Below are 23151 nucleotides of genomic sequence, written 5' to 3'. Positions count from 1 at the left end.
ACATTAAGGGACAATTTAGCATGGCCAATCCACCTAACCTGCACATCTTTGGACTGTGGGAGGAAACCGGAGCACCCGGAGGAAACCCACGCAGACACGGGGAGGATGTGTAGACTCCGCACAGACAGTGACCCACGCCGGGAATCGAACCCGGGACCCTGGAGCTGTGAAGCAATTGTGCTAACCACAATGCTACCGTGCTGCCCATCGCTAACAGGCCCAAACTGGAGCCTGAGGCCTAGTAAAATGATCTGATTATAACCTCGGCCCACTTTCCTGCCGACCTCCCCGATAACCTTTCACCTCCCCTCGTCAATCGAGAATCTGTCTGGCTCGGCCTTAAGTCTAGTCCGAGACTCTTTTATCCACGGAATTTCGAGGAGGAACTCACAACCTCGAGGTCGAGAACAATTCTCCCCATCTCCGTCATAAACGGACGAACCCCTGGGGCGGGATTCTCCGCAATCGGCGCGATGTCCGCCGACCGGCGCCAAAAACGGCGCGAATCAGTCGGGCATCGCGTCGCCCCAGAGGTGCGGAATCCTCCGCGTATTGGGGAGGCCGAGCCCTCACCTTAATTGAGAATCGCGCCCCTTATTCTTAAACAGTGACCGATACTGTGCGCCACACTCCAGGTGTGGCCTGGCCTTGAAGCGCAACCTCCCGACATTTGGAGGCAATCCCCTCGCGATAAACGATTTGATTTCCGAGTGACTCACTGTCCCTGCGACCCAGCTTTAGTGCTCCACGCCCTGTGAGGCTCAGATCCCTCTGCACCTCTCCGATCTCTCACCGTTGAGGGAACGAACTTCTATTTTTGATGCCTCCTCGCACAATGGTCAACGTGCCCACTTTTGAACTCCGCTGAACCGATCGATGTCCCCTTACGTCCTCTTCGCATCTTACCTCCCACCCGATCATTGTCTCGTCTGCGCACTGAGCATCCCACTCCCTTCAATCCCTCGTCCGGGTCGTCCATATCAATCCCAAAGAGTTAAGGCACCAGCGCTGATCCCGGCGGCACCCTGCTTGCCGTAGCATAGTGGTTAGCACAATTGCTTCAGAGCTCCAGGGTCCCGGGTTCGATTCCCCGCTGGGTCACTGTCTGTGCGGAGTCTGCACGTCCTCCCCGTGTGGACGTGGGTTTCCTCCGGGTGCTCCGGTTTCCTCCCACAGTCCAAAGATGTGCAGGTTAGGTGGATTGGCCGCGATAAATTGCCCTTAGTGTCCAAAGATGTGCAGGTTAGGTGGATTGGCCGTGTTAAATTGTCCCTTAGTGTCCAAAGATGTGCAGGTTAGGTGGATTGGCCGTGTTAAATTGTCCCTTAGTGTCCAAAGTTGGACAGGTTAGGGGGATTGGCCGTGTTAAATTGTCCCTTAGTGTCCAAAGATGTACAGGTTAGGTGGATTGGCCGTGTTAAATTGTCCCTTAGTGTCCAAAAATGTACAGGTTAGGTGGATTGGCCATGTTAAATTGTCCCTTAGTGTCCAAAGATGTAAAGGCTAGGTGGATTGGCCATGTTAAAATTGCCCCTTAGTGTCCAAAGATGTACAGGTTAGGTGGATTGGCCGTGTTAAATTGTCCCTTAGTCCAAAGATGGACAGGTTAGGTGGATTGGCCGTGATAAATTGTCCCTTAGTGTCCAAAGATGTACAGGTTAGGTGGATTGGCCGTGTTAAATTGTCCCTTAGTGTCCAAAGATGTACAGGTTAGGTGGATTGGCCGTGTTAAATTGTCCCTTAGTGTCCAAAGATGTACAGGTTAGGTGGATTGGCCGTGTTAAATTGTCCCTTAGTGTCCAAAGATGTGCAGGTTAGGTGGATTGGCCGTGTTAAATTGCCCCTTAGTCTCCAAAGATGTACAGGTTAGGTGGATTGGCCGTGTTAAATTGTCCCTCAGTGTCCAAAGATGTACAGGTTAGGTGGATTGGCCGTGTTAAATTGTCCCTTATTGTCCAAAGATGTACAGGTTAGGTGGATTGGCCTTGTTAAATTGTCCCTTAGTGTCCAAAGATGTGCAGGTTAGGTGGATTGGCCGTGTTAAATTGTCCCTTAGTGTCCAAAGATGTACAGGTTAGGTGGATTGGCCGTGTTAAATTGTCCCTTAGTGTCCAAAGATGTGCAGGTTAGGTGGATTGGCCGTGTTAAATTGTCCCTTAGTGTCCAAAGATGTACAGGTTAGGTGGATTGGCCGAGTTAAATTGTCCCTTAGTGCCCAAAGATGTACAGGTTAGGTGGATTGGCCGTGTTAAATTGTCCCATAGTGTCCAAAGATGTACAGGTTAGGTGGATTGGCCGTGTTAAATTGTCCCTTAGTGTCCAAAGATGTACAGGTTAGGTGGATTGGCCGTGTTTAATTGTCTCTTAGTGTCCAAAGATGTACAGGTTAGGTGGATTGGCCGTGATAAATTGTCCCTTAGTGTCCAAAGCTGTGCAGGTTAGGTGGATTGGCCATATTATATCGTCCCTTTGTGTCCAAAGATGTACAGGTTAGGTGGATTGGCCGTGTTAAATTGTCGCTTAGTGTCCAAAGATGTGCAGGTTAGGTGGATTGGCCGTGTTAAATTGTCCCTTAGTGTCCAAAGATGTACAGGTTAGGTGGATTGGCCGTGTTAAATTGTCCCTTAGTGTCCAAAGATGTACAGGTTAGGTGGATTGGCCGTGTTAAATTGTCCCATAGTGTCCAAAGATGTACAGGTTAGGTGGATTGGCCGTGTTAAATTGTCCCTTAGTGTCCAAAGATGTACAGGTTAGGTGGATTGGCCGTGTTAAATTTTCCCTTAGTGTCCAAAGATGTACAGGTTAGGTGGATTGGCAGTGTTAAATTGTCCCTTAGTGTCCAAAGATGTACAGGTTAGGTGGATTGGCCGTGTTAAATTGTCCCTTAATGTCCAAAGATGTGCAGGTTAGGTGGATTGGCCGTGTTAAACTGCCCCTTAGCGTCCAAAGATGTGCAGGTTAGGTGGATTGGCCGTGTTAAATTGTCCCTTAGTGTCCAAAGATGTACTGGTTAGGTGGATTGGCCGTGTTAAATTGTCCCTTAGTGTCCAAAGGTGTACATATTAGGTGGATTGGCCGTGTTAAATTGTCCCTTAGTGTCCAAAGATGTGCAGGTTAGGTGGATTGGCCGTGTGAAATTGTCCCTTTGTGTCCAAAGTGTGCAGGTTAGGTGGATTGGCCGTGTTAAATTGTCCCTTAGTGTCCAAAGATGTGCAGAATAGGTGGATTGGCCGTGTTAAATTGTCCATTAGTGTCCAAAGATGTGCAGAATAGGTGGATTGGCCGTGTTAAATTGTCCCTTAGTGTCCAAAAATGTACAGGTTAGGTGGATTGGCCGTGTTAAATTGTCCCTTAGTGTCCAAAGATGTGCAGGTTAGGTGGATTGGCCGTGTTAAATTGCCCCTTAGTCTCCAAAAATGTACAGGTTAGGTGGATTGGCCGTGTTAAATTGTCCCTTAGTGTCCAAAGATGTGCAGGTTAGGTGGATTGGCCGTGTTAAATTGTCCCTTAGTGTCCAAAAATGTACAGGTTAGGTGGATTGGCCGTGTTAAATTGTCCCTTAGTGTCCAAAGATGTGCAGGTTAGGTGGATTGGCCGTGTTAAATTGCCCCTTAGTCTCCAAAGATGTACAGGTTAGGTGGATTGGCCGTGTTAAATTGTCCCTCAGTGTCCAAAGATGTACAGGTTAGGTGGATTGGCCGTGTTAAATTGTCCCTTATTGTCCAAAGATGTACAGGTTAGGTGGATTGGCCGTGTTAAATTGTCCCTTAGTGTCCAAAGATGTGCAGGTTAGGTGGATTGGCCGTGTTAAATTGTCCCTTAGTGTCCAAAGATGTACAGGTTAGGTGGACTGGCCGTGTTAAATTGTCCCTTAGTGTCCAAAGATGTGCAGGTTAGGTGGATTGGCCGTGTTAAATTGTCCCTTAGTGTCCAAAGATGTACAGGTTAGGTGGATTGGCCGTGTTAAATTGTCCCTTAGTGTCCAAAGATGTACAGGTTAGGTGGATTGGCCGTGTTTAATTGTCTCTTAGTGTCCAAAGATGTACAGGTTAGGTGGATTGGCCGTGTTAAATTGTCCCTTAGTGTCCAAAGATGTGCAGGTTAGGTGGATTGGCCGTGTTATATCGTCCCTTAGTGTCCAAAGATGTACAGGTTAGGAGGATTGGCCGTGTTAAATTGTCGCTTAGTGTCCAAAGATGTGCAGGTTAGGTGGATAGGCCGTGTTAAATTGTCCCTTAGTGTCCAAAGATGTACAGGTTAGGTGGATTGGCCGTGTTAAATTGTCCCTTAATGTCCAAAGATGTGCAGGTTAGGTGGATTGGCCGTGTTAAATTGTCCCTTAGTGTCCAAAGATGTGCAGGTTAGGTGGATTGGCCGTGTTAAATTGCCCCTTAGTGTCCAAAGATGTACAGGTTAGGTGGATTGGCCGTGTTAAATTGTCCCTTAATGTCCAAAGATGTGCAGGTTAGGTGGATTGGCCGTGTTAAATTGTCCCTTAGTGTCCAAAGATGTACAGGTTAGGAGGATTGGCAGTGTTAAATTGTCCCTTAGTGTCCAAAGATGTACAGGTTAGGTGGATTGGCCGTGTTAAATTGTCCCTTAATGTCCAAAGATGTGCAGGTTAGGTGGATTGGCCGTGTTAAATTGTCCCTTAGTGTCCAAAGATGTACAGGTTAGGTGGATTGGCCGTGTTTAATTGTCTCTTAGTGTCCAAAGATGTACAGGTTAGGTGGATTGGCCGTGTTAAACTGCCCCTTAGCGTCCAAAGGTGTGCAGGTTAGGTGGATTGGCCGTGTTAAATTGTCCCTTAGTGTCCAAAGATGTGCAGGTTAGGTGGATTGGCCGTGTGAATTTGTCCCTTCGTGTCCAAAGATGTGCAGGTTAGGTGGATTGGCCGTGTTAAATTGTCCCTTAGTGTCTAAAGATGTGCAGAATAGGTGGATTGGCCGTGTTAAATTGTCCCTTAGTGTCCAAAGATGTGCAGGTTAGGTGGATTGGACGTGTTAACTTGTCCCTGAGTGTCCAAAGATGTACAGGTTAGGTGGATTGGCCGTGTTAAATTGTCCCTTAGTGTCCAAAGATATACAGATTAGGTGGATTGGCCGCGTTAAATTGCCCCTTAGTGTCCAAAGATGTACAGGTTAGGTGGATTGGCCGCGTTAAATTGCCCCTAAGTGTCCAAAGATGTGCAGGTTAGGTGGATTGGCCGTGTTAAATTGTCCCTTCGTGTCCAAAAATGTACAGGTTAGGTGGATTGGCCGTGTTAAATTGTCCCTTAGTGTCTAAAGATGTAAAGGCTAGGTGGATTGGCCATGTTAAAATTGCCCCTTAGTGTCCAAAGATGTACAGGTTAGGTGCATTGGCCGTGTTAAATTGTCCCTTAGTCCAAAGATGGACAGGTTAGGTGGATTGGCCGTGTTTAATTGTCTCTTAGTGTCCAAAGATGTACAGGTTAGGTGGATTGGCAGTGTTAAGTTGTCCCTTAGTGTCCAAAGATGTACAGGTTAGGTGGATTGGCCGTGTTAAATTGTCCCTTAGTGTCCAAAGATGTACAGGTTAGGTGGATTGGCCATGTTAAATTGTCCCTTAGTGTCCAAAGATGTACAGGTTAGGTGGATTGGCCGTGTTAAATTGCCCCTTCGTCTCCAAAGATGTACAGGTTAGGTGGATTGGCCGTGTTAAATTGTCCCTTAGTGTCCAAAGATGTGCAGGTTAGGTGGATTGGCCGTGTTAAATTGCCCCTTAGTCTCCAAAGATGTACAGGTTAGGTGGATTGGCCGTGTTAAATTGTCCCTTATTGTCCAAAGATGTACAGGTTAGGTGGATTGGCCGTGTTAAATTGTCTCTTCGTGTCCAAAGATGTACAGGTTAGGTGGATTGGCCGTGTTAAATTGCCCCTTAGTGTCCAAAGATGTACAGGTTAGGTGGATTGGCCGTGTTAAATTGCCCCTTAGTGTCCAAAGATGTACAGGTTAGGTGGATTGGCCGTGTTAAATTGTCCCTCAGTGTCCAAAGATGTACAGGTTAGGTGGATTGGCCGTGTTAAATTGTCCCTTATTGTCCAAAGATGTACAGGTTAGGTGGATTGGGCGTGTTAAATTGTCGCTTAGTGTCCAAAGATGTGCAGGTTAGGTGGATTGGCCGTGTTAAATTGTCCCTTAGTGTCCAAAGATGTACAGGTTAGGTGGATTGGCCGTGTTAAATTGTCCCTTAATGTCCAAAGATGTGCAGGTTAGGTGGATTGGCCGTGTTAAACTGCCCCTTAGCGTCCAAAGGTGTGCAGGTTAGGTGGATTGGCCATGTTAAAATGTCCCTTAGTGTCCAAAGATGTGCAGGTTAGGTGGATTGGCCGTGTTAAATTGTCCCTTAGTGTCCAAAGATGTGCAGGTTAGGTGGATTGGCCGTGTTAAATTGTCCCTTAGTGTCCAAAGATGTACTGGTTAGGTGGATTGGCCGTGTTAAATTGTCCCTTGGTGTCCAAAGATGTGCAGGTTAGGTGGATTGGCCGTGTGAAATTGTCCCTTCGTGTCCAAAGATGTGCAGGTTAGGTGGATTGGCCGTGTTAAATTGTGCCTTCGTGTCCAAAGATGTGCAGGTTAGGTGGATTGGCCGTGTGAAATTGTCCCTTCGTGTCCAAAGATGTGCAGGTTAGGTGGATTGGCCGTGTTAAATTGTCCCTTAGTGTCTAAAGATGTGCAGAATAGGTGGATTGGCCGTGTTAAATTGTCCCTTAGTGTCCAAAGATGTACAGGTTAGGTGGATTGGCCGTGTTAAATTGTCCCTTAGTGTCCAAAGATGTACAGGTTAGGTGGATTGGCCGTGTTAAATTGTCCCTTAGTGTCCAAAGATGTACAGGTTAGGTGGATTGGCCGTGTTAAATTGTCCCTTAGTGTCCAAAGATGTACAGGTTAGGTGGATTGGCCATGTTAAATTGTCCCTTAGTGTCCAAAGATGTACAGGTTAGATGGATTGGCCGTGTTAAATTGTCCCTTAGTGTCCAAAAATGTACAGGTTAGGTGGATTGGCCGTGTTAAATTGTCCCTTAGTGTCCAAAGGTGTACATCTTAGGTGGATTGGCCGTGTTAAATTGTCCCTTAGTGTCCAAAGATGTGCAGGTTAGGTGGATTGGCCGTGTGAAATTGTCCCTTCCTGTCCAAAGATGTGCAGGTTAGGTGGATTGGCCGTGTTAAATTGTCCCTTAGTGTCCAAAGATGTGCAGGTTAGGTGGATTGGCCGTGTTAAATTGTCCCTGAGTGTCCAAAGATGTGCAGGTTAGGTGGATTGGCCGTGTTAAATTGTCCCTCAGTGTCCAAAGATGTACAGGTTAGGTGGATTGGCCGTGTTAAATTGTCCCTTAGTGTCCAAAGATGTGCAGGTTAGGTGGATTGGCCGTGTTTAATTGTCTCTTAGTGTCCAAAGATGTGCAGGTTAGGTGGATTGGCCGTGTTAAATTGTCCCTTAGTGTCCAAAGATGTACAGGTTAGGTGGATTGGCCGTGTTTAATTGTCCCTTAGTGTCCAAAGATGTGCAGGTTAGGGGGATTGGCCGTGTTAAATTGTCCCTTAGTGTCCAAAGATGTTCAGGTTAGGTGGATTGGCCGTGTTAAATTGTCCCTTAGTGTCCAAAGATGTACAGGTTAGGTGGATTGGCCGTGTATAATTGTCTCTTAGTGTCCAAAGATGTACAGGTTAGGTGGATTGGCCGTGTTAAACTGCCCCTTAGCGTCCAAAGGTGTGCAGGTTAGGTGGATTGGCCATGTTAAAATGTCCCTTAGTGTCCAAAGATGTGCAGGTTAGGTGGATTGGCCGTGTTAAATTGTCCCTTAGTGTCCAAAGGTGTACATCTTAGGTGGATTGGCCGTGTTAAATTGTCCCTTAGTGTCCAAAGATGTGCAGGTTAGGTGGATTGGCCGTGTGAAATTGTCCCTTCCTGTCCAAAGATGTGCAGGTTAGGTGGATTGGCCGTGTTAAATTGTCCCTCAGTGTCCAAAGATGTGCAGGTTAGGTGGATTGGCCTTGTTAAATTGTCCCTTAGTGTCCAAAGATGTGCAGGTTAGGTGGATTGGCCGTGTTAAATTGTCCCTTAGTGTCCAAAGATGTACAGGTTAGGTGGATTGGCCGTGTTAAATTGTCCCTTAGAGTCCAAAGATGTACAGGTTAGGTGGATTGGCCGTGTTAAATTGTCCCTTAGTGTCCAAAGATGTGCAGGTTAGGTGGATTGGCCGTGTTAAATTGTCCCTTAGAGTCCAAAGATGTACAGGTTAGGTGGATTGGCCGTGTTAAATTGTCCCTTAGTGTCCAAAGATGTACATGTTAGGTGGATTGGCCGTGTTAAATTGTCCCTTAGTGTCCAAAGATGTACAGGTTAGGTGGATTGGCCGTGTTAAATTGTCCCTTAGTGTCCAAAGATGTACAGGTTAGGTGGATTGGCCGTGTTTAATTGTCCCTTAGTGTCCAAAGATGTACAGGTTAGGTGGATTGGCCGTGTTAAATTGTCCCTTAGTGTCCAAAGATGTACAGGTTAGGTGGATTGGCCGTGTTAAATTGCCCCTTAGTGTCCAAAGATGTACAGGTTAGGTGGATTGGCCGTGTTAAATTGTCCCTCAGTGTCCAAAGATGTACAGGTTAGGTGGATTGGCCATGTTAAATTGTCCCTTATTGTCCAAAGATGTACAGGTTAGGTGGATTGGCCGTGTTAAATTGTCCCTTAGTGTCCAAAGATGTGCAGGTTAGGTGGATTGGCCGTGTTAAATTGTCCCTTAGTGTCCAAAGATGTACAGGTTAGGTGGATTGGCCGTGTTTAATTGTCTCTTAGTGTCCAAAGATGTACAGGTTTGGTGGATTGGCCGTGTTAAATTGTCCCTTAGTGTCCAAAGATGTGCAGGTTAGGTGGATTGGCCGTGTTAAACTGCCCCTTAGCGTCCAAAGTTGTGCAGGTTAGGTGGATTGGCCATGTTAAATTGTCCCTTAGTGTCCAAAGATGTGCAGGTTAGGTGGATTGGCCGTGTTAAATTGTCCCTTAGTGTCCAAAGATGTACAGGTTAGGTGGATTGGCCGTGTTAAATTGTCCCTTAGTGTCCAAAGGTGTACATATTAGGTGGATTGGCCGTGTTAAATTGTCCCTTAGTGTCCAAAGATGTGCAGGTTAGGTGGATTGGCCGTGTTAAATTGTCCCTTAGTGTCCAAAGGTGTCCATATTAGGTGGATTGGCCGTGTTAAATTGTCCCTTAGTGTCCAAAGATGTACAGGTTAGGTGGATTGGCCGTGTTAAATTGTCCCTTAGTGTCCAAAGATGTGCGGGTTAGGTGGATTGGCCGTGTTAAATTGTCCCTCAGTGTCCAAAGATGTACAGGTTCGGGGGATTGGCCGTGTTAAATTGTCCCTTAGTGTCCAAAGATGTACAGGTTAGGTGGATTGGCCGTGTTAAATTGTCCCTTAGTGTCCAAAGATGTGCAGGTTAGGTGGATTGGCCGTGTTAAATTGTCCCTTAGTGTCCAAAGATGTGCAGGTTAGGTGGATTGGCCGTGTTAAATTGTCCCTTAGTGTCCAAAGATGTACAGGTTAGGTGAGGGTTTCAGATTTCTGGATAATTGGGGCTCATTCTGGTGTCGGTGGGACCTCTACAAACGGGATGGTCTACACCTGGACCAGAGGGGTACCGATATCCTGGGGGGGAAATTTACTAATGCTCTTCGGGAGGGTTTAAATTAGTTCAGCAGGGGCTTGGGAACCTGAATTGTAGCTCCAGTATACAGGAGGTTGAGAGTAGTGAGGTCATGAGTAAGGTTTCAAAGTTGCAGGAGTGTACCGGCAGGCAGGAAGGTGGTTTAAAATGTGTCTTCTTCAATGCCAGGAGCATCCGGTATAAGGTGGGTGAACTTGCGGTATGGGTTGGTACCTGGGACTTCGATGTTGTGGCCATTTCGGAGACATGGATAGAGCAGGGACAGGAATGGTTGTTGCAGGTGCCGGGGTTAGATAATTCAGTAAGCTCAGGGAAGGTGGTAAAAGAGGGGGAGGCGTGGCATTGTTAGTCAAGGACAGTATTACGGTGGCAGAAAGGACGTTTGATGAGGACTCGTCTACTGAGGCAGTATGAGCTGAGGTTAGAAACAGGAAAGGAGAGGTCACCCTGTTAGGAGTTTTCTATAGGCCTCCGAAAAGTTCCAGAGATGTAGAGGAAAGGATTGCAAAGATGATTCTGGATAGGAGCGAAAGCAACAGGGTAGTTGTTATGGGGGACTTTAACTTTCCAAATATTGACTGGAAACGCTATAGTTCGAGTACTTTAGATGGGTCTGTTTTTGTCCAATGTGTGCAGGAGGGTTTCCTGACACAGTATGCAGGTAGGCCAACGAGAGGCGTGGCCATATTGGATTTGGTACTGGGTAATGAACCAGGACAGGTGTTAGATTTGGAGGTAGGTGAGCACTTTGGTGATAGTGACCACAATTCGATTACGTTTACTTTAGTGATGGAAAGGGATAGGTATATACCGCAGGGCAAGTGTTATATCTGGGGGAAAGGCAATTATGATGCGATGAGGCAAGACTTAGGATGCATCGGATGGAGAGGAAAACTGCAGGGGATGGGCACAATGGAAATGTGGAGCTTGTTCAAGGAACAGCTACTGCGTGTCCTTGATAAGTATGTACCTGTCAGGCAGGGAGGAAGTGGCCGAGCGAGGGAACCGTGGTTTACTAAAGCAGTCGAAACACTTGTCAAGAGGAAGAAGGAGGCGTATGTAAAGATGAGACATGAAGGTTCAGTTAGGGCGCTCGAGAGTTACAAGTTAGCTAGGAAGGACCTAAAGAGAGAGCTAAGAAGAGCCAGGAGAGGACATGGGAAGTCTTTGGCAGGTAGGATCAAGGATAACCCTAAAGCTTTCTATAGATATATCAGGAATAAACTAATGACTAGGGTAAGAGTAGGGCCAGTCAAGGACAGTAGTGGGATGTTGTGCGTGGAGTCCGAGGAGATTGGAGAGGTGCTAAATGAATATTTTTTGTCAGTATTCACACAGCAAAAAGACAATGTTGTCGAGGAGGATACTGATTCAGGCTACTAGACTAGAAGGGCTTGAGGTTCATAAGGAGGAGGTGTTAGCAAATCTGGAAAGTGTGAAAATAGATAAGTCCCCTGGGCCGGATGGGATTTATCCTAGGATTCTCGGGGAAGCTAGGGAGGAGATTGCTGAGCCTTTGGCTTTGATCTTTAAGTCACCTTTGTCTACAGGAATAGTGCCAGAAGACTGGAGGATCGCAAATGTTGTCCCCTTGTTCAAGAAGGGGACGAGAGACAACCCCGGTAACTATAGACCAGTGAGCCTTACTTCTGTTGTGGGCAAAATCTTGGAAAGTTTTATGAGAGATAGGATGTATAATCAACTGGAAATGAATAATTTGATTAGAGATAGTCAACACGGTTTTGTGAAGGGTAGGTCGTGCCTCACAAACCTTATTGAGTCTTTGAGAAGGTGACCAAACAGGTGGACGAGGGTAAAGCAGTTGATGTGGTGTATATGGATTTCAGTAAAGCGTTTGATAAGGTTCCCCATGGTAGGCTACTGCAGAAAATACGGAGGCATGGGATTGAGGGTGATTTAGCAGTTTGGATCAGAAATTGGCTAGCTGGAAGAAGACAAAGGGTGGTGGTTGATGGGAAATGTTCAGACTGGAGTCCAGTTACTTGTGGTGTACCAAAAGGATCTGTTTTGGGGCCACTGCTGGTTGTCATTTTTATAAATGACCTGGAGGAGGGCGTAGAAGGATGGGTGAGTAAATTTGCAGATGACACTAAAGTCGGTGGAGTTGTCGACAGTGCGGAAGGATGTTACAAGTTACAGAGGGACATAGATAAGCTGCAGAGCTGGGCTGAGAGGTGGCAAATGCAAATTTAATGCAGAAAAGTGTGAGGTGATTCATTTTGGCAGGAATAACAGGAAGACAGAGTACTGGGCTAATGGTAAGATTCTTGGCAGTGTGGATGAGCAGAGAGATCTCGGTGTCCATGTACATAGATCCCTGAAAGTTGGCACCCAGGTTGAGAGGGTTGTTAAGAAGGAGTACGGTGTGTTAGCTTTTATTGGTAGAGTGATTGAGTTTCGGAGCAATGAGGTCATGTTGCAGCTGTACAAAACTCTGGTGCGGCCGCATTTGGAGTATTGCGTACAGTTCTGGTCGCCGCATTATAGGAAGGACGTGGAAGTATTGGAAAGGGTGCAGAGGAGATTTACCAGGATGTTGCCTGGTATGGAGGGAAGATCTGACTTGAGGCTGTTTTCGTTCGAGAGAAGAAGGTTAAGAGGTGACCTATTTGAGGCATACAAGATGATCAGAGGATTGGATAGGGTGGACAGTGAGAGCATTTTTCCTCGGATGGTGATGTCTAGCATGAGGGGACATAGCTTTAAATTGAGGGGAGATAGATATAGGACAGGTGTCAGAGGTAGGTTCTTTACTCAGAGAGTAGTAAGGGCGTGGAATGCCCTGCCTGCAACAGTAGTGGACTCGCCAACACTAAGGGCATTCAAATGGTCATTGGATAGACATATGGACGATAAGGGAATAGTGTAGATGGGCTTTAGAGTGGTTTCACAGGTCGGAGCAACATTGAGGGCCGAAGGGCCTGTACTGCGCTGTAATGTTCGACGTTCTACCCTGTCTAATCCTCTTTGAGTTTTCCCCTCTCCCTCTTCTAAACTCCAATGAATATCGAACAAAGAAAAGTACAGCTTAGGAACAGGCCCTTCGGCCCTCCAAGCCCGTGCCGACCATGCTGCCCGACTAAACTACAATCTTCTACACTTCCTGGGTCCGTATCCCTCTATTCCCATCCTATTCATGTATTTGTCAAGATGCCCCTTAAATGTCACTATCGTCCCTGCTTCCACCACCTCCTCCGGTAGCGAGTTCCAGGCACCCACTACCCTCTGCGTAAAAAACTTGCCTCGTACATCTACTCTAAACCTTGCCCCTCTCACCTTAAACCTATGCCCCCTAGTAATTGACCCCTCTACCCCGGGGAAAAGCCTCTGACTATCCACTCTGTCTATGCCCCTCATAATTTTGTAGACCTCTATCAGGTCGCCCCTCAACCTCCGTCGTTCCAGTGAGAGCAAACCGAGTTTATTCAACCGCTCCTCATAGCTAATGCCCTCCATACCAGGCAACTGGTAAATCTCTTCTGCACCCTCTGTAAAGCCTCCACATCCTTCTGGTAGTGTGGCGACCAGAATTGAACACTATACTCCAAGTTTGGCCTAACTAAGGTTCTATACAGCTGCAACATGGCTTGCCAATTCTTATACTCAATGCCCCGGCCAATGAAGGCAAGCATGCCGTCAGCCTTCTTGACTACCTTCTCCACCTGTGTCGCCCCTTTCAATGACCTGTGGACCTGTACTCCTAGATCTCTCTGACTGTCAACACTCTTGAGGGTTCTACCATTCACTGTACAATCCCAACCTCGTCAATCCCTCCTCGTATGACAGTCCCGCCATCCCTGGAATCAGTCTGGTAAACCTTCGCTGCCCTCCCTCGAGAGCAAGAACATCCTTCCTCCGAGAGGGAGACCAGAACTGCTCACAATACTCCCGGTGTGGCCTCACCAAGACCCTGTACAATTGCAATAAAACATTTCTTTTTCCCCAGGGTAGAGGGGTCAATTACTAGGGGGCAGAGGTTTAAGGTGCGAGGGGCAAGGTTTAGAGGAGATGTACGAGGCAAGTTTTTTACACAGAGGGTGCCTGGAACTCGCTGCCGGAGGAGGTGGTGGAAGCAGGGACGATAGTGACATTTAAGGGGCATCTTGACAAATACATGAATAGGACGGGAATAGAGGGATACGGACCCAGGAAGTGTAGAAGATTGTAGTTTAGTCGGGCAGCATGGTCGGCGCGGGCTTGGAGGGCCGAAGGGCCTGTTCCCGTGCTGGACTGTTCTTTGCGCTTTGGCTGTTCTTTGTATTCCCGATCCCTAAACTCCACACCTCTCGCAACTAAGGCCAACAGACCACTTGCCTTCTTTCGACGCTGCCCTGCTGGAGTTTCGGAGACCCAGTGGCGATCTTTTTGAAACCCGTCAGATCCTGATATGGTGGTGGTGGGGGGGGGGGGGATTGACGGGGCAGGGAGCTGAGAGCCTCTACATCCCCCGCCCCCCCCCCCCGATGGTGGTGCGGGGGAGGGGGGGCAGTCTGGAACGAGACGCGGGGAGGGGGTTTGGTTTTAGAATAAGGGCCAAACTCGCAGTGACGGTGGCGACGAGGATGGAATTGCTCCTGGGTAATCCCCCCCCCCCCCATGACCCCGGGCCCCGACCTTACCTTCGAGGGCCTGCTTGACCCCCGAGTTGAGGGGCAGGATGTTCTTCTCCAGCAGGTCGAGGGGCCCCGGGCGGCGGAGGATTTTCCGGTTCAGCCCGTCAGCCAGGCGCGCTTTCTTCTGCCTCATCTGCGCCGGGCTCGGAGCGGCGTCTGGACAGGAAGAGACAGACGGTGAGCGGTCGGAAGGGGGGCGGGGAGCGCTAAAATGCCGGCTTGACAATGCTAGGCCCCGTTCGGCGCTGACGTCACGTCTTGAGCCGGGGGAACGCGGAGGGGGCGCGGTGGCCCTTTAAGAGGGCGGGGCGGGATCCCGGAGGGTCACGTGACCCGTGCAGACAATCGGGGCGGATCACGGGAACCCGGGTGCTGAGCGAGGGGGGGGGGAGGGGGGGGGTTACCTCGCTGCTTTGGCCGTCCGCACTGGCAACGTTCCCTCGCGAGAAGTCACTCGCCGCAATCAATTGTTTGAGCGTCGATCGGCTTGGAGACCACAAGGGGCATCGGAGTGCGGGAACCCCAATAACCCCCATCAAACACTCCCAGGACAGGTACAGCACGGGGTTAGATACAGAGTAAAGCTCCCTCTTCACTGTCCCCATCAAACACTCCCATGACAGGTACAGCACGGCGTTAGATACAGAGTAAAGCTCCCTCTACACTGTCCCCATCAAACACTCCCAGGACAGGTACAGCACGCGGTTAGATACAGAGTAAAGCTCCCGCTACACTGTCCCCATCAAACACTCCCAGGACAGGTACAGCACGGGGTTAGATACAGAGTAAAGCTCCCTCGACACTGTCCCCATCAAACACTCCCAGGACAGGTACAGCACGGGGTTAGATACAGAGTAAAGCGCCCTCTACACTGTCCCCATCAAACACTCCCAGGACAGGTACAGCACGGGGTTAGACACAGAGTAAAGCTCCCTCTACACTGTCCCCATCACACACTCCCAGGACAGGTACAGCACGGGGTTAGATACAGAATAAATATCCCTCTACACTGTCCCCATCAAACACTCCCAGGACAGGTACAGCACGGGGTTAGATACAGAGTAAAGCTCCCTCTACACTGTCCCCATCAAACACTCCCAGGACAGGTACAGCACGGGGTTAGACACAGAGTAAAGCTCCCTCTACACTGTCCCCATCAAACACTCCCAGGACAGGTACAGCACGGGGTTAGATACAGAGTAAAGCTCCCTCTACACTGTCCCCATCAAACACTCCCAGGACAGACACAGCACGGGGTTAGATACAGAGGAAAGCCCCCTCTACACTGTCCCCATCAAACACTCCCAGGACAGGTACAGCACAGGGTTAGATACAGAGTAAAGCTCCCTCTACACTGACCCCATCAAACACTCCCAGGACAGGTACAGCACGGGGTTAGATACAGAGTAAAGCTCCCTCTACACTGTCCCCATCAAACACTCCCAGGACAGGTACAGCACGGGGTTAGATACAGAGTAAAGCTCCCTCTACACTGTCCCCATCAAACACTCCCATGACAGGTACAGCACGGCGTTAGATACAGAGTAAAGCTCCCTCTACACTGTCCCCATCAAACACTCCCAGGACAGGTACAGCACGCGGTTAGATACAGAGTAAAGCTCCCGCTACACTGTCCCCATCAAACACACCCAGGACAGGTACAGCACGGGGTTAGACACAGAGTAAAGCTCCCTCTACACTGTCCCCATCACACACTCCCAGGACAGGTACAGCACGGGGTTAGATACAGAATAAATATCCCTCTACACTGTCCCCATCAAACACTCCCAGGACAGGTACAGCACGGGGTTAGATACAGAGTAAAGCTCCCTCTACACTGTCCCCATCAAACACTCCCAGGACAGGTACAGCACGGGGTTAGACACAGAGTAAAGCTCCCTCTACACTGTCCCCATCAAACACTCCCAGGACAGGTACAGCACGGGGTTAGATACAGAGTAAAGCTCCCTCTACACTGTCCCCATCAAACACTCCCAGGACAGACACAGCACGGGGTTAGATACAGAGGAAAGCCCCCTCTACACTGTCCCCATCAAACACTCCCAGGACAGGTACAGCACAGGGTTAGATACAGAGTAAAGCTCCCTCTACACTCTCCCCATCAAACACTCCCAGGTCAGGTACAGCACGGGGTTAGATACAGAGTAAAGCTCCCTCGACACTGTCCCCATCAAACACTCCCAGGACAGGTACAGCACGGGGTTAGATACAGAGTAAAGCTCCCTCTACATTGTCCCCATCAAACACTCCCAGGACAGGTACAGCACGGGGTTAGATACAGAGTAAAGCTCCCTCGACACTGTCCCCATCAAACACTCCCAGGACAGGTACAGCACGGGGTTAGATACAGAGTAAAGCTCCCTCTACACTGTCCCCATCAAACACTCCCAGGACAGGTACAGCACGGGGTTAGATACAGAGTAAAGCTCCCTCGACACTGTCCCCATCAAACACTCCCAGGGCAGGTACAGCACGGGGTTAGATACAGAGTAAAGCTCCTTCGACACTGTCCCCATCAAACACTCCCAGGACAGGTACAGCACGGGGTTAGATACAGAGTAAAGCTCCCTCTACATTGTCCCCATCAAACACTCCCAGGACAGGTACAGCACGGGGTTAGATACAGAGTAAAGCTCCCTCGACACTGTCCCCATCAAACACTCCCAGGACAGGTACAGCACGGGGTTAGATACAGAGTAAAGCTCCCTCTACACTGTCCCCATCAAACACTCCCAGGACAGGTACAGCACGGGGTTAGATACAGAGTAAAGCTCCCTCTACACTGTCCCCTTCAAACACTCCCAGGACAGGTACAGCACGGGGTTAGATACAGAGTAAAGCTCCCTCTACACTATCCCCATCAAACACTCCCAGGACAGGTACAGCAAGGGGTTAGATACAGAGTAAAGCTCCCTCTGCACTGTCCCCATCAAACACTCCCAGGACAGGTACAGCACGGGGTTAGATACAGAGTAAAGTTCCCTCTACACTGTCCCCATCAAACACTCCCAGGACAGGTACAGCACGGGGTTAGATACAGAGGAAAGCCCCCTCTACACTGTCCCCATCAAACACTCCCAGGACAGGTACAGCACGGGGTTAGATACAGAGTAAAGCTCCCTCTACACTGTCCCCATCAAACACTCCCAGGACAGGTACAGCACGGGGTTAGATACAGAGTAAAGCTCCCTCTACACTGTCCCCATCAAACACTCCCAGGACAGGTACAGCACGGGGTTAGATACAGAGTAAAGCTCCCTCTACACTGTCCCCATCAAACACTCCCAGGACAGGCACAGCACGGGGTTAGATACAGAATAAAGCTCCCTCTACACCGTCCCCATCAAACACTCCCAGGAAAGGTACAGCACGGGGTTAGATACAGAGTAAAGCTCCCTCTACACTGTCCCCCATCAAACACTCCCAGGACAGGTACAGCACGGGGTTAGATACAGAATAAAGCTCCCTCTACACCGTCCCCATCAAACACTCCCAGGAAAGGTACAGCACGGGGTTAGATACAGAGTAAAGCTCCCTCTACACTGTCCCCATCAAACACTCCCAGGACAGGTACAGCACGGGGTTAGATACAGAGTAACGCTCCCTCTACACTGTCCCCATCAAACACTCCCAGGACAGGTACAGCACGGGGTTAAATACAGAGTAAAGCTCCCTCTACACTGTCCCCATCAAACACTCCCAGGACAGGTACAGCACGGGGTTAGATACAGAGTAACGCTCCCTCTACACTGTCCCCATCCAACACTCCCAGGACAGGTACAGCACGGGGTTAGATACAGAGTAAAGCTCCCTCTACACTGTCCCCATCAAACACTCCCAGGACAGGTACAGCACGGGGTTAAATACAGAGTAAAGCTCCCTCTACACTGTCCCCATCAAACACTCCCAGGACAGGTACAGCACGGGGTTAGATACAGAGTAAAGCTCCCTCTACACTGTCCCCATCAAACACTCCCAGGACAGGTACAGCACGGGGTTAAATACAGAGTAAAGCTCCCTCTACACTGTCCCCATCAAACACTCCCAGGACAGGTACAGCACGGGGTTAGATACAGAGTAAAACTCCCTCTACACTGTCCCCATCAAACACTCCCAGGACAGGTACAGCACGGGGTTAGATACAGAGTAAAGCTCCCTCTACACTGTCCCCATCAAACACTCCCAGGACAGGTACAGCACGGGGTTAGATACAGAGTAAAGCTCCCTCTACACTGTCCCCATCAAACACTCCCAGGACAGGTTCAGCACGGGGTTAGATACAGAGTAAAGCTCCCTCTGCACTGTCCCCATCAAACACTCCCAGGACAGGTACAGCACGGGGTTAGATACAGAGGAAAGCCCCCTCTACACTGTCCCCATCAAACACTCCCAGGACAGGTACAGCACGGGGTTAGATACAGAGTAAAGCTCCCTCTACACTGTCCCCATCAAACACTCCCAGGGCAGGTACAGCACGGGGTTAGATACAGAGTAAAGTTCCCTCTACACTGTCCCCATCAAACACTCCCAGGACAGGTACAGCACGGGGTTAGTTACAGAGTAAAGCTCTCTCTACACTGTCTCCATCAAACACTCCCAGGACAGGTACAGCACGGGGTTAGATACAGAGTAAAGCTCCCTCTACACTGTCCCCATCAAACACTCCCAGGACAGGTACAGCACGGGGTTAGATACAGAGTAAAGCTCCCTCTACACTGTCCCCATCAAACACTCCCAGGACAGGTACAGCACGGGGTTAAATACAGAGTAAAGCTCCCTCTACACTGTCCCCATCAAACACTCCCAGGACAGGTACAGCACGAGGTTAGATACAGAGTAAAGCTCCCTCTACACTGTCCCCATCAAACACTCCCAGGACAGGTACAGCACGGGGTTAAATACAGAGTAAAGCTCCCTCTACACTGTCCCCATCAAACACTCCCAGGACAGGTACAGCACGGGGTTAGATACAGAGTAAAACTCCCTCTACACTGTCCCCATCAAACACTCCCAGGACAGGTACAGCACGGGGTTAGATACAGAGTAAAGCTCCCTCTACACTGTCCCCATCAAACACTCCCAGGACAGGTTCAGCACGGGGTTAGATACAGAGTAAAGCTCCCTCTGCACTGTCCCCATCAAACACTCCCAGGACAGGTACAGCACAGGGTTAGATACAGAGGAAAGCCCCCTCTACACTGTCCCCATCAAACACTCCCAGGACAGGTACAGCACGGGGTTAGATACAGAGTAAAGCTCCCTCTACACTGTCCCCATCAAACACTCCCAGGGCAGGTACAGCACGGGGTTAGATACAGAGTAAAGTTCCCTCTACACTGTCCCCATCAAACACTCCCAGGACAGGTACAGCACGGAGTTAGTTACAGAGTAAAGCTCCCTCTACACTGTCCCCATCAAACACTCCCAGGACAGGCACAGCACGGGGTTAGATACAGAGTAAAGCTCCCTCTACACTGTCCCCATCAAACACTCCCAGGGCAGGTACAGCACGGGGTTAGATACAGAGTAAAGCTCCCTCGACACTGTCCCCATCAAACACTCCCAGGACAGGTACAGCACGGGGTTAGATACAGAGTAAAGCTCCCTCTACACTGTCCCCATCAAACACTCCCAGGACAGGTACAGCACGGGGTTAGATACAGAGTAAAGCTCCCTCGACACTGTCCCCATCAAACACTCCCAGGACAGGTACAGCACGGGGTTAGATACAGAGTAAAGCTTCCTCTACACTGTCCCCATCAAACACTCCCAGGACAGGTACAGCACGGGGTTAGATACAGAGTAAAGCTCCCTCTACACTGTCCCCATCAAACACTCCCAGGACAGGTACAGCACGGGGTTAGACACAGAGTAAAGCTCCCTCTACACTGTCCCCATCAAACACTCCCAGGACAGGTACAGCACGGGGTTAGATACAGAGTAAAGCTCCCTCTACACTGTCCCCATCAAACACTCCCAGGACAGACACAGCACGGGGTTAGATACAGAGGAAAGCCCCCTCTACACTGTCCCCATCAAACACTCCCAGGACAGGTACAGCACAGGGTTAGATACAGAGTAAAGCTCCCTCTACACTCTCCCCATCAAACACTCCCAGGTCAGGTACAGCACGGGGTTAGATACAGAGTAAAGCTCCCTCGACACTGTCCCCATCAAACACTCCCAGGACAGGTACAGCACGGGGTTAGATACAGAGTAAAGCTCCCTCTACATTGTCCCCATCAAACACTCCCAGGACAGGTACAGCACGGGGTTAGATACAGAGTAAAGCTCCCTCGACACTGTCCCCATCAAACACTCCCAGGACAGGTACAGCACGGGGTTAGATACAGAGTAAAGCTCCCTCTACACTGTCCCCATCAAACACTCCCAGGACAGGTACAGCACGGGGTTAGATACAGAGTAAAGCTCCCTCGACACTGTCCCCATCAAACACTCCCAGGGCAGGTACAGCACGGGGTTAGATACAGAGTAGAGCTCCCTCTACACTGTCCCCATCAAACACTCCCAGGACAGGTACAGCACGGGGTTAGATACAGAGTAAAGCTCCCTCTACACTGTCCCCATCAAACACTCCCAGGACAGGTACAGCACGGGGTTAGATACAGAGTAAAGCTCCCTCGACACTGTCCCCATCAAACACTCCCAGGGCAGGTACAGCACGGGGTTAGATACAGAGTAAAGCTCCCTCTACACTGTCCCCATCAAACACTCCCAGGACAGGTACAGCACGGGATTAGATCCAGAGTAAAGCTCCCTCTACACTTTCCCCCATCAAACACTCCCAGGACAGGTACAGCACGGGGTTAGATACAGAGTAAAGCTCCCTCTACACTGTCCCCTTCAAACACTCCCAGGACAGGTACAGCACGGGGTTAGATACAGAGTAAAGCTCTCTCCACACTGTCCCCATCAAACACTCCCAGGACAGATACAGCACGGCGTTAGATACAGAGTAAAGCTCCCTCTACACTGTCCCCATCAAACACTCCCAGGACAGGTACAGCAAGGGGTTAGATACAGAGTAAAGCTCCCTCTGCACTGTCCCCATCAAACACTCCCAGGACAGGTACAGCACGGGGTTAGATACAGAGTAAAGTTCCCTCTACACTGTCCCCATCAAACACTCCCAGGACAGGTACAGCACGGGGTTAGATACAGAGGAAAGCCCCCTCTACACTGTCCCCATCAAACACTCCCAGGACAGGTACAGCACGGGGTTAGATACAGAGTAAAGCTCCCTCTACACTGTCCCCATCAAACACTCCCAGGACAGGTACAGCACGGGGTTAGATACAGAGTAAAGCTCCCTCTACACTGTCCCCATCAAACACTCCCAGGACAGGTACAGCACGGGGTTAGATACAGAGTAAAGCTCCCTCTACACTGTCCCCATCAAACACTCCCAGGACAGGCACAGCACGGGGTTAGATACAGAATAAAGCTCCCTCTACACCGTCCCCATCAAACACTCCCAGGAAAGGTACAGCACGGGGTTAGATACAGAGTAAAGCTCCCTCTACACTGTCCCCCATCAAACACTCCCAGGACAGGTACAGCACGGGGTTAGATACAGAATAAAGCTCCCTCTACACCGTCCCCATCAAACACTCCCAGGAAAGGTACAGCACGGGGTTAGATACAGAATAAAGCTCCCTCTACACTGTCCCCATCAAACACTCCCAGGACGGGTACAGCACGGGGTTAGATACAGAGTAACGCTCCCTCTACACTGTCCCCATCAAACACTCCCAGGACAGGTACAGCACGGGGTTAGATACAGAGGAAAGCCCCCTCTACACTGTCCCCATCAAACACTCCCAGGACAGGTACAGCACGGGGTTAGATACAGAGTAAAGCTCCCTCTACACTGTCCCCATCAAACACTCCCAGGGCAGGTACAGCACGGGGTTAGATACAGAGTAAAGTTCCCTCTACACTGTCCCCATCAAACACTCCCAGGACAGGTACAGCACGGGGTTAGTTACAGAGTAAAGCTCTCTCTACACTGTCTCCATCAAACACTCCCAGGACAGGTACAGCACGGGGTTAGATACAGAGTAAAGCTCCCTCTACACTGTCCCCATCAAACACTCCCAGGACAGGTACAGCACGGGGTTAGATACAGAGTAAAGCTCCCTCTACACTGTCCCCATCAAACACTCCCAGGACAGGTACAGCACGGGGTTAAATACAGAGTAAAGCTCCCTCTACACTGTCCCCATCAAACACTCCCAGGACAGGTACAGCACGGGGTTAGATACAGAGTAAAGCTCCCTCTACACTGTCCCCATCAAACACTCCCAGGACAGGTACAGCACGGGGTTAAATACAGAGTAAAGCTCCCTCTACACTGTCCCCATCAAACACTCCCAGGACAGGTACAGCACGGGGTTAGATACAGAGTAAAACTCCCTCTACACTGTCCCCATCAAACACTCCCAGGACAGGTACAGCACGGGGTTAGATACAGAGTAAAGCTCCCTCTACACTGTCCCCATCAAACACTCCCAGGACAGGTTCAGCACGGGGTTAGATACAGAGTAAAGCTCCCTCTGCACTGTCCCCATCAAACACTCCCAGGACAGGTACAGCACGGGGTTAGATACAGAGGAAAGCCCCCTCTACACTGTCCCCATCAAACACTCCCAGGACAGGTACAGCACGGGGTTAGATACAGAGTAAAGCTCCCTCTACACTGTCCCCATCAAACACTCCCAGGGCAGGTACAGCACGGGGTTAGATACAGATTAAAGTTCCCTCTACACTGTCCCCATCAAACACTCCCAGG

At 49.7% G+C, this 23151-nt stretch overlaps 1 protein-coding gene across 3 annotated transcripts in view; it reads right to left on the bottom strand.

Moving 5' to 3' along the window:
* The window catches only part of LOC140399654 (uncharacterized), a 284156-nt gene that overhangs the window by 228273 nt on the left and 32732 nt on the right, over positions 1-23151 (bottom strand). For 2 of the 3 annotated variants that reach the window (XM_072489197.1, XM_072489198.1), the window contains exon 2: positions 14325-14474. The exons of the other annotated variant lie outside the window; for it this stretch is intronic. In XM_072489197.1, the coding sequence (XP_072345298.1) occupies positions 14325-14474 (150 nt within the window). The remainder of the gene's footprint in view (positions 1-14324; positions 14475-23151) is intronic. 3 annotated transcript variants of the gene reach the window in all.

The sequence above is a fragment of the Scyliorhinus torazame genome, chromosome 23, assembly GCF_047496885.1.
Source record: "Scyliorhinus torazame isolate Kashiwa2021f chromosome 23, sScyTor2.1, whole genome shotgun sequence".
Classification (NCBI taxonomy): Eukaryota; Metazoa; Chordata; class Chondrichthyes; order Carcharhiniformes; family Scyliorhinidae; genus Scyliorhinus; species Scyliorhinus torazame.
Note: the sequence above shows the minus strand (reverse complement) of the source record. Positions and strands in the feature narration are given on the sequence as shown.